General features: G+C 40.3%; 1 protein-coding gene across 3 annotated transcripts; it reads left to right on the forward strand.

Annotated features, from left to right (window-relative positions):
- The first annotated feature begins 2,636 nt into the window (after positions 1–2,636).
- On the forward strand, positions 2,637–9,054 carry LOC131885486 (TLC domain-containing protein 3A-like). Of its 3 annotated transcripts, none has more exons than XM_059233546.1 (6): positions 2,637–3,109; positions 4,446–4,579; positions 5,872–6,015; positions 6,120–6,218; positions 6,599–6,808; positions 8,597–9,054. In XM_059233546.1, the coding sequence occupies exons 1-6, from the start codon at positions 2,972–2,974 to the stop codon at positions 8,817–8,819; spliced, it is 948 nt and encodes a 315-aa protein (XP_059089529.1). In that variant the 5' UTR covers positions 2,637–2,971; the 3' UTR covers positions 8,820–9,054. The 3 variants fall into 3 exon arrangements, with proteins under 3 accessions (XP_059089529.1, XP_059089528.1, XP_059089530.1); XM_059233545.1 differs by having other exon boundaries at positions 2,638–3,109; positions 4,434–4,579; XM_059233547.1 differs by lacking the exon at positions 4,446–4,579 and having other exon boundaries at positions 2,639–3,109; positions 5,849–6,015.
- The last annotated feature ends 827 nt before the right edge of the window (positions 9,055–9,881 follow it).

Raw genomic sequence — 9,881 nt, forward strand, 5'->3', positions numbered from 1 at the left:
CAAGCCTCATGGTCACAGTCTCCAAAAAAGGAAGTTTAAAGGTAAATATTTATGTAATATATAATTAAAAAATGGCAAAATGTTAGATAGAAGTACCTAAAACAGGCTAAATCATTCAGATTTTCTAAAGAAATCGTTAACAGCGATTGAATACTGCAATTTTCCAAACGTTTTTTTAAGGCAGATGAATACAATTTCAGGTCACCTGTGAGTTCTTTGAAGATTTCTTATTTAGTTGAGCCCAAACGATGTTACAAATTGACCTAAATCACGATATTTGAATAAAAAAACACTATTTTATTTACTCGGAAACACTTTTTTTCTCACCAAAGTAAAGGGGCAAATGCTTTGCAAAAGGGGCTTCTTGAAATTTAAAAAAATGCACAAAACTAAACACACATCATATTGCATCAATAAAGGCCAATCTCAACTTTTTAGAACATGACGTCCTCTTCTTCCTAATGGTCAAAAATACAAATGCTATGAACTATTTACACTCTTTCATATTTTTTGAGGATTTGTTAACATCTTTTTGAGAATGTTACTCCCTTCAGTATATTCCATTTTATTACTTGAACATTTTCTTTATTTGATTCTTTGATTGATGCTAATGATCCTCGCAAAAGGTTGATAAAATTCTAATTGAATCCGTGAAAGGATTCTCATGACCAGGGCCATTAGTAACGAAATTACAAGTAACGAAATTACAGTTCGAAATTCTCGAAAAAGGAACTGTAGTTGTACTACATTTTAAAATTGTGTAATTGTAACGACCCAAAATCTACAAGAATTACTCGTTACTCGTTCCTTTTTCAGATTCCAGAACGGCCTTCAATTTTTCGTTTATCTCATGACAGATGAAGAATCTTAAAGAAAGTCAGGGTTGAAAATTGTGTTTGCTCTTAACCGCTCTGAAGGTGTTATTGGTTCAGAATCTTGTTGCATTTATTTGCTACTTTAGTGTTTACATCTTCTCAATCTAATTCCGTTGGACTCAAGCACGGAAATGTCTCCTTGGCTTGAATATGATGCTTCAAATTTCCAAAGCCTCCTCACTTCATTTCACTTAAGGGATGGACTTCTTACAGAGAAGCTTTACCGACTTCATAATGTCTAATACTGTTTTCCATCATGAATTTTGCGACATTATTTCAAACCTTTAACAATTATTATCCCATTCAGGGTCCCAATCTTGACTCCTCAAAGTATTATGATGCAATACATTTTCAACAATTATGCCAAGATGAAATGCCAAGGCTCATAATTGAAAATTATAGATAAGAAATCCTCAAATGTTACGCATTAGGACTGCTTGAGTAAAAAAAAATAAATTGCTTTTGAGAAGAATGATATGGATGGGGTAAATCATAAAATATTGGTCATCTAAATTTTTGTAAAAGTAATTGTAACGAGTAACGCCAATACATTTTTTTGAGTAATGGTTGTGTAACGGATTACTATTTTTGACTAATCTAGCTGTAACTGTTATTCGTTCCTTTTATTGAGGGACCACTAATAGCCCCATTACGCTGCACGAAAAATGGTTTACATTCTGCACATCAGAGGGCGCTTTGAGAGTCAGCCTCTACCAAATTAAGGGCTTATTTGGCCGATTTATCTTTATTGAATTATAATGCGTTTGTGTTATTTTTGGCAAATTCTTTCAAAATAATATGTTTAATCAGTGTCCTGGGTCACACAATGTCCGGAAAAGAAATTGCTTTCATGGCACGTCACGAGTAGTTTATATAGCAATCAACCGTGCGTCTTCCCGTTTTGTTTGGGCTGTCTGACGTTGCAAATAAGGGCCCTTATGCCCTGCTAATTACTTATTTTCTTAGTGTTGTTAATACATTTGATGGGAGACTTAGAGTAGCACCAATCCAATGCAGTTTCAAATTCATTTTAAAGGGGAAAGCCTTCAGTTACTTACTTAAGTACATCTTACACCTCATATGTAAAGGGTTTAGATTAATCAATTCCAATTTTGCAATCGATTGATTTCAAATCCAGTTCGTGGCAATTGAAATTGCGTGGAAATGAAATTGAAATAGCCATTCTAGCTTAGTTCTAACACTAGATAACCTTTGGAGATTATCCCACCCTCTGCTTCTTTCTCTTAACGATGAATAATGAATGTTTTTTAAAGTCTCTTTACAACTCCTGACCAAGTCCGATGGAAAAAGGGCTCTTAAACGGACAGTAGATGGCGTTACTACTCATCTCAGATCTATTCTCTTTTGCAATTATTGGCCAAGAGCGCTCTCTGATGACATGAGTATGTATGATGAACATTTTGGACATTTATCCAGGGACATTGGCCAATCAAAGAATGGCCCGCCATCCGTGTCCATCTGAAGCATTTTCTTGCATAGCAAGTTCACAGCATAGCAAGCTGAAAAGGGCCCTTTTTAATCAGGATTCTTGTCTGGTGATACTGCTGCGTATTTCCCATTAAACATAAAGCCTCTCTCGAAATGAGAAACGGGAAGATGGTGGTGGTCGTTGTCCTCTTCTTGTCATTATTTGACGGTTCCTCGTTTCCCTAGTAGGATTGAAGTGCTCGAAGCCTCGTACATAGATAGAGCCCAGAAAGATCCCATGCTGGCCTTCTCCAAATTGTGCTCTGCTGAACACTGCCAGGGACAGATGAATGAGTAGAGCGCAAGGAGAAGACATTTCATCTTGCTCGAGAGTCAAAAGTCGAGAGTGGAGAGACATCTCGGAAGATCGACTTTTGACCTTTTGCCTCTAGCTGCTTCTGTCGTCTCTCTTCTTGGAGAGATTAAATCGATATCTAGACTTGCTATTTGCTGAACTGTTCAATAGTGTGGTGAGGACCTATAAGAAGGAACAAGAGACAAACAACGTGTCCAGCAATATTGTTTTGTTGTACGCGTAAGTGCCGGATGGTTTCATCTCAACAATACACCCCAACTATATTTGGGTGTCGAAGCTTGAAAACACGAAAATGTGCTTCCCAATGTATCCCTGGGGCCTGATGCTCACATGTTCCAGTGCAACTGTATACTATCTACTCGGCTGGAAAGTGGAGCACGCTTATGCATCCAAAATACTCTCCAGATACTCGTCCTTGTCGTACCAAACCGTAACAACATTTAGTCCAGAAGAGCTTTTTCACATGTCATCATCACAGACGTTCGGCCTAGCTAGTACGTAGCTTTCAGCCACAGTAATGGCAACTACATCGTTTGTATTCGTTGGGTAACTCTAAGGATAGAAACTACTTTCCAAGTGAAAAAAAAGTATTATCATGCAAATGGATTCTTGATCCACCATGCGATTGTATTTTTGTATTGAGTGCACCAACTTTGTGCGTACGCTCGGACATGTACTACATAGACAAGACAACGCACAAACCGGTCCAGCCAACGTAGACACTGATGGGCGCACCAACCCAACTTTCCCAATTGTCAAGGGACACAAATGTAGGACTACTGTACAGCAATAGATAGACCAAAGTTGTTCACACACTTGTTTCTGGCCAGAGCTATTCTGTAGCCTTATTCTAATGTGAGAATATCTTTTGTACAACGATAGAGACGGGGGGAGCTGGACCAGCATGGAAACATTACTCTCTATTAATCACGTATTCGTGTGCTTAATAAAAATAAGGGTGATGCATTGCAGTTACCTTAGTCTGAAGAATCAGAACAATGAGAACAGAGTCCAAAGGAGAAGGGAATATGTACGGAGCATGTTGGTGTTAAAAGGTCTCTGTAGTGATCATCACTCATCACGACCTTTTGTGAGCACATGATGTATGACATAAGATGGATATCAATTGAACTCGCCCTAGATTGGCTATAACGGACGGAACTTTTCAAACGTGATGAAAGCTTGTGAGAAGAAAGGAAGAAGAAGATGAAAAAAGTTACCACCATGGCCTTGCCTTTGCTCTCATAATCCGTGGGTCATCTTAGCCTTTCAACTGGTTCTAAGTAAGCTGATCTTTGATGGACAAATTTCTGCCCTTTTCCAAGTCCTCTGGCCAAGAGGGTCCATCTTTTTGACTGGTTTTTTGCCTAACATTTGCACTTCCTCGGGAAAAAGTTTTTAGGATGTCATCTGGCAGTACTTGGGTCAATGACTTAATTTCGAAGTCTCGAAGTATTTTTTCATCTTTTTATGGCTAAATCTGCATTTTGATCCCAAATCATCATTTACAGCACTCTAAAGACCCAGCCATCTCATCTTTCTTTGAAGAAAAATCCCTTACTACAAGGGGTTCCGCCACTGATCATCTTAGATTGATCGTGGAACTTCATAGAGATTAGGGATCATTCAGTACAACGAAGGTTGATGTTCAGTTGCAGACTTTGTGATCTTGAACCAGTCCCCAATGTTTGGCCATGGAAGTCGAAGCATCGAAATGATTAACAAAAAGCTCTTTTTGACAAAAATGCAATCAGGAATTCCCTCAGCGTCAACACGCAGACACTCCTGGTGCACTCAGTGGAATTCCCTTGGGCAGGACACAAGATCCCATGAATGTGAGAATTTTGGAATTCTCTAATTGGATCACAACACTAATCCATGCCTTGTTGGCTGCATTGGGAGGAAAGTTGTTTAGAGAAACCAGGCCGTCACTTTCTGTTTCCATTTTTTTGTGGAGAAGAGGCTCTTGTGCATTACTTCTAGATGTTTGCCACTCCAGCAAGATGGATGGCATAAACTCGATATTGAATCAGATATCCACCTTGTAATCGAACAATCAGTAGAGAATTCAAATTTGGAAGATATTCAGCATAACTTGATTTTTTAACAAAATTCTACACTACATATGATGTTTAGAGGAGGACGACGACGACGAGGGGGGCACTACTTGCTTAAATGGACATGGTAACTGTTCCCTAATTGATGAACAAACATCATCGCTAGAATACAGACACGAACTAAAAAAAGCCTGGTCTGGTGGAAGGCAGATGGTTTCCTTTACGTCCAAACAGTTTTGAGTACCAAACCAAGACGGGAATATGCAAGGTTCTGAAAAAGCGTCCATATTTTGAGAGCGAGATTTCTTTGCTGGATGAAACGCTGAGATTTTGCATGCCAAATTGAGTTTTGGGAAGCTTCAAACACTTTTTGCCAGCCTCATTACCAATACTGCGGCCTTCTTCTCACTATTGGGTAGCTAGTGGCTTGAAAAATGTTTGAATCCATGCGTTGGGGCTTTTGTGGGCGCTTTGATAGCATCTTCCAAACTTCCATATTAACGAGGCTTTCTAGATCCCAATCTAGAGATATGGTCTCTTTTACGGCCAAGTCATTTTGCCATCCATTGAAGTGCTTGCTCAGACATTGCCAGGAGTCATTCACTCACTCAGTCAGTCAGTCAGTCAGTCAGTCAGCCAGTGAGTCAGTTAGTCAGTTAGTCAGTGAGGTTTTCCCTCTCCCATTCACTCTCACACTTCTTTTGAACCAAATGCGAGCGAAGGAGGCGAAAACCACTAAGGCAACAACATGAGCACTCCAACCAATGCCTTTTGCATTCAAGTTCTCCATCTACCAAGTGTAAAAGAATATGAACTGGAATCCTTGAAATTTCAGGAATGTTCCTAGTTAGTGACACCGCCCGCAATCTCTTTTAAATGACACACACTCTTCATGCAGTCCCCACTATCCAGTCTCCGTGTGTAACATGGCCTTTGCCGCATTGCCAACCACTCGTAACAGACTAGAAATGGGTAGAATTTGGCTCGTTGAGCTCGAATATCGAGCCTCATTTAATTTGGAATCGATGCTAGAGTATCTTTCAAAAAGGTGGTTTCTCTAACTTGCTTCATGGCTTCTGGACAAAGTTGTCTGTCACTCCTCTCCACAAAAGAAAAGAGACTAAAAAACGTTCTCAGGTGGAGTTCTGATGTGGAACACCCACCACGACATCATTTATGGTCGAAACTGTGTCCTTGCTGATACCCTAGCCTATCACAGTTTGGGGTATTTCATTTTTGACTCCTACAGCCTGATTCGTCTCTTCCACTCAAAAATCAAGTAAGTATCGACTTTATGTGCAAAGTTTCTTTTTCAGCGATGAAGTTGCCCATGAAATATGCCTCTGAAGTATGCTCAATATGCATATTCCTTTTCCATTCTAGAACAACCAGACTATCAACACTGATCTGGTACCGACCTGATTTAAGCTTTCACCATTTTGGCGTGATTTTCATCTTTACCCCAATTGTGCTCTACTTCAGGTGAGTTTGGTTATTGTGACAACGTGTTGTAAGCAAGATACACCTGAAACCTTGACTTAATCGTAGTAACTTGAGACTCAATCCAAGCTCTTTATCTGAAGGGCCTTTCATGGTATGATTATGATGTTTGTTCCAAACAAAACTGCATACAAATGTGGATACGTTGGAGAAAAAGCCGATCTAATATTTACTTTCTTGATTGAGTACGTACGTAAGTGTGGAAGGAAAAGGAGAGATAGGTATTTACCCATTCATTTGGTAATACACTGCAGTAACTACTACTAGGTGAAATATACGTAAATGATTTACAACGACAAAAGGAAATGCGACGACTTGCTCACTCCAATTCCATGTTTTGCCTCTTTGTGGTTTAATTGCAGACGCGGCTTGGGTGATTTCTTTGTGGGCATGGCCTTCCTAATGGAGCTGAGTACCCCTTTTCTGGCGCTTAAGGGCCTTCTTCAAATACTGGACCTTCGAAGCGCGTTCTCACGAGGTTTTCTTCTGAACTCGATGGTCTTGACTCTGACGTTTCTTATGGCTCGACTTTTTCCACTGCCCTATGCATATTGGCTCTATGCCAAACAAAGGTAATATGTCTGCACCAAAAACTCCATGGCATTGAAATGCTCTGAAAGAACCAACCTTTGAACGGGGGAGTGTGTGTGTGTGGGGGGGGGGCAATACATTACTACCGACTGCTCTTATGTTTCGTTTCAGAATCCCTAGAAGGCGAAGCCAAGGGCCAACCGAGCTCATAATATCTAAAGGAAGAAGTATAGGATAGAAGTAGTGGTAATTCTGGTGGTGGTGGTAGTATACTATACCGTAGTAGTATGTGAGGGAGCTTTCTTTTCGGAAGTAATTACTACACAAAGCAGAGACAAACTTAGGACCGTTTGTTGCGGGTTGTGCCATACCACTAAAGCAGACAGACTTTGAGTAGACTCAAAGCCATTATTGCTAATCCAATGTGGGCTTGAGGATGAGCTTTGAGCTTTAAGGCGATAGATAACCTGATCTTGGTTTCCATGTCAACATGGCTCATGACGATGAGGCAGGGAGGGGAAGCTGCCAATTTGCCATCAATCGTAATATCATTAGGAATGAACATAAAAGACAAATACTAAATAGCACTTAAAATGTGCTTAAGAAAGCAATTAAAAGCACGGCATCCAAAACTAAATGGTTTGTAATCCCTGACAAGAACAGCACGAGAGCATTGTTAATAGAAAGCAGAGCAGATAAGACAGGCCAAGTCTTATTTGACCTTTTCAGAATGCCCAGTGGGAAGATTGTTATATTCAGTTATATTAAGCCAAACCAAAAATGGACCTTCTAATGAAATAAGATCTTCAAACTTAACCTAACACATTTGGGCAATTTCATTGAAGTCTTTGACATTGCCTTTTTATAAATGAAACATCAAAATGAAACTAACATTAGTTACAAATCATCCTTGTCCTTTGGGTCATGCTTCCCTCGTCAGAAGGCCAGTTTTCCCTTGGAGCAGAACTATACTTGTGACCCCTTTTTTCTCAGCGTCTCTTTCTCTGAGCGGACGCCAGTGCCCAAATCATTAACGACTACGAAGTTATTTTTACTAAAGAAAGCTTAAATTGACATTTTGACGGAATCATTTGGCTTGTGAAATGTTTGTTTTGAAAGAATGAGATATGCCCATGACCCAAGTCACTGAGGATTCCGTAAAAGAAACAGAAAGTATCGCAAAGTCAAAATAGGTTTCTGGCCAAAAATATCCCCCACAAGCAAAAACATGTCTTTGCCCTTTTTACAGCCCTAATCATGGCCTAGTTGCCACTGACATTTTCTTGTTTGTATTGAGTTGTACGTACGCATGATGGCATGACGAGCATTCGTTCTCATCTCGAAATTCCCATGTCTCTTAGTGTTTGAGTTTGTTGTGGGTCTGAGGATTTTATTTCATGACAATTGGAATGTTTGCAATATGCAAATTCAAATTCATTGCACAGTGCATCAAATCTTGCCAGCTTCAAAATAAACAGGTTTCTAAGGATTGTTTGTTTTGATGATAGCTTGACGATTTTTTTTTTTTGCAAAACTGACCGATATAACTCAAACCAGAATCCCTGTCAGATCAAACCTTGTTCTGGATAGATTCTACTGTTTGAAGATGTTATGTCTGACAAAGTACTTAAAAGCTGTAAAATAATTTCAACCAAAATAATGATTGTTCAAGCTATTTTGGGCAGCAAGTTTTGAAGAAGATGAAATTTTGAATTGGCGTATTCAAAGAAAGCAACGAAGAAAAGTAGGCTGAAACGCAAAACTCGCATTCCGAGTATCTACTGACCTCGGACAATCCATTTTACCTTTTTCTCTCTCATATTTCTTAGCCATCAATCCCTGTGGGAAGCTTGTTGTGGACTCGCCTGGCATTGCAACCTCGGCACTGTGGCACTTTTTGCTTTCCAGGGATATTGGTTCATTTCAATGGTTCGCAGCACCACGCGATTGTTCTATGAGGAGGTCGTCCGGGCCTCTCATGTTCCGCCCTCTAACGCTACAACGACGACAACGAGTAACCCATTGAGTGAACCTCGTGAGAAAAGAGAATGATGGTGTCTAGGTCACTCACTCACTCACTCGTTGGTTTGGTGGTCACTTACAAGGCTCTTCCTCTCACGTCATAGAAAGGTCACGATACAGATGATAAGTGTTGTCTCTCTTGCTCTCTGCTGTGTTTTTCTTAGTACCACAGCATCACCACTTTCTTTCAAATTGTTCTTAACATTTGGACGGGATGAGTGGGTGGAAGTGCGTCATAAAATAAATTGGAACCCACAGAAAACGAGCCAGTGTACTATGTGATGTGTTTTCATTTGTACAGCAAACTCGAAATGAATTCTTGGTCAGATTGAACTTTCCGATCCTTCGAAAATCACCTGTTTTCCTTAAGCACCTTCACGTGTACGAACAGCTTTTGGTCGCCTTCCCCCCCGAAAAAACACGTGAGTGATCCTTCCTCGGGTTATACTCATGGTAGTACGAACACGGATCTTGGGGAGCGTCGCTTTGTGGGAAAGAATTAATAGGCCTGGTTGGTATTTCAGAATTTTATTGTTTGAGATCATTCTCGCAATCTATTGGTTTGAAGAGGTTCGAGTTTCAATTTCATAGCAACATTCTAAAGAGTTGATGATAGACTTTGGTTAAACCAGTAGGAGCGTTGTAACTAAAAGCGTTGTCAATTGTAACAGAATATGCATCGGCAGTACTGTTTGTCCCGCATTATAACCTCGTCGGCGAGGGTGCAAGGCTTGTTGGCACCGCAGAAGGTGTTGGTTTACTGAGCAGATTTCTTCGAAGTCATCCGTTTCTTCTTTGTTGGTCATGACTTGGTCTCTGTAGTATTCCATTTGGAGATGACCAGGGTCGGCATTGGCATATGCATTGGCTTCTGCCTTGGGGGCAGGGTGGGGAGCGGCGAAAACCGCACTGACAAGGCAACTTATAAAAATCTTGGTGAAAAACTGCAAAAAACGAAGGGCAAAAACATAAAGAAAGTGGCCGAATTCAGTGGATTTGCAGTGACGCCGAAATAGCGCCGCCTCCATGGTGTTCTTTGTTCTGAAAGCGACCGACTTTCGTTTAGCATCCAAATACATATAACTTGAACTC

The sequence above is a fragment of the Tigriopus californicus genome, chromosome 8, assembly GCF_007210705.1.
Source record: "Tigriopus californicus strain San Diego chromosome 8, Tcal_SD_v2.1, whole genome shotgun sequence".
Taxonomy (NCBI): Eukaryota; Metazoa; Arthropoda; class Copepoda; order Harpacticoida; family Harpacticidae; genus Tigriopus; species Tigriopus californicus.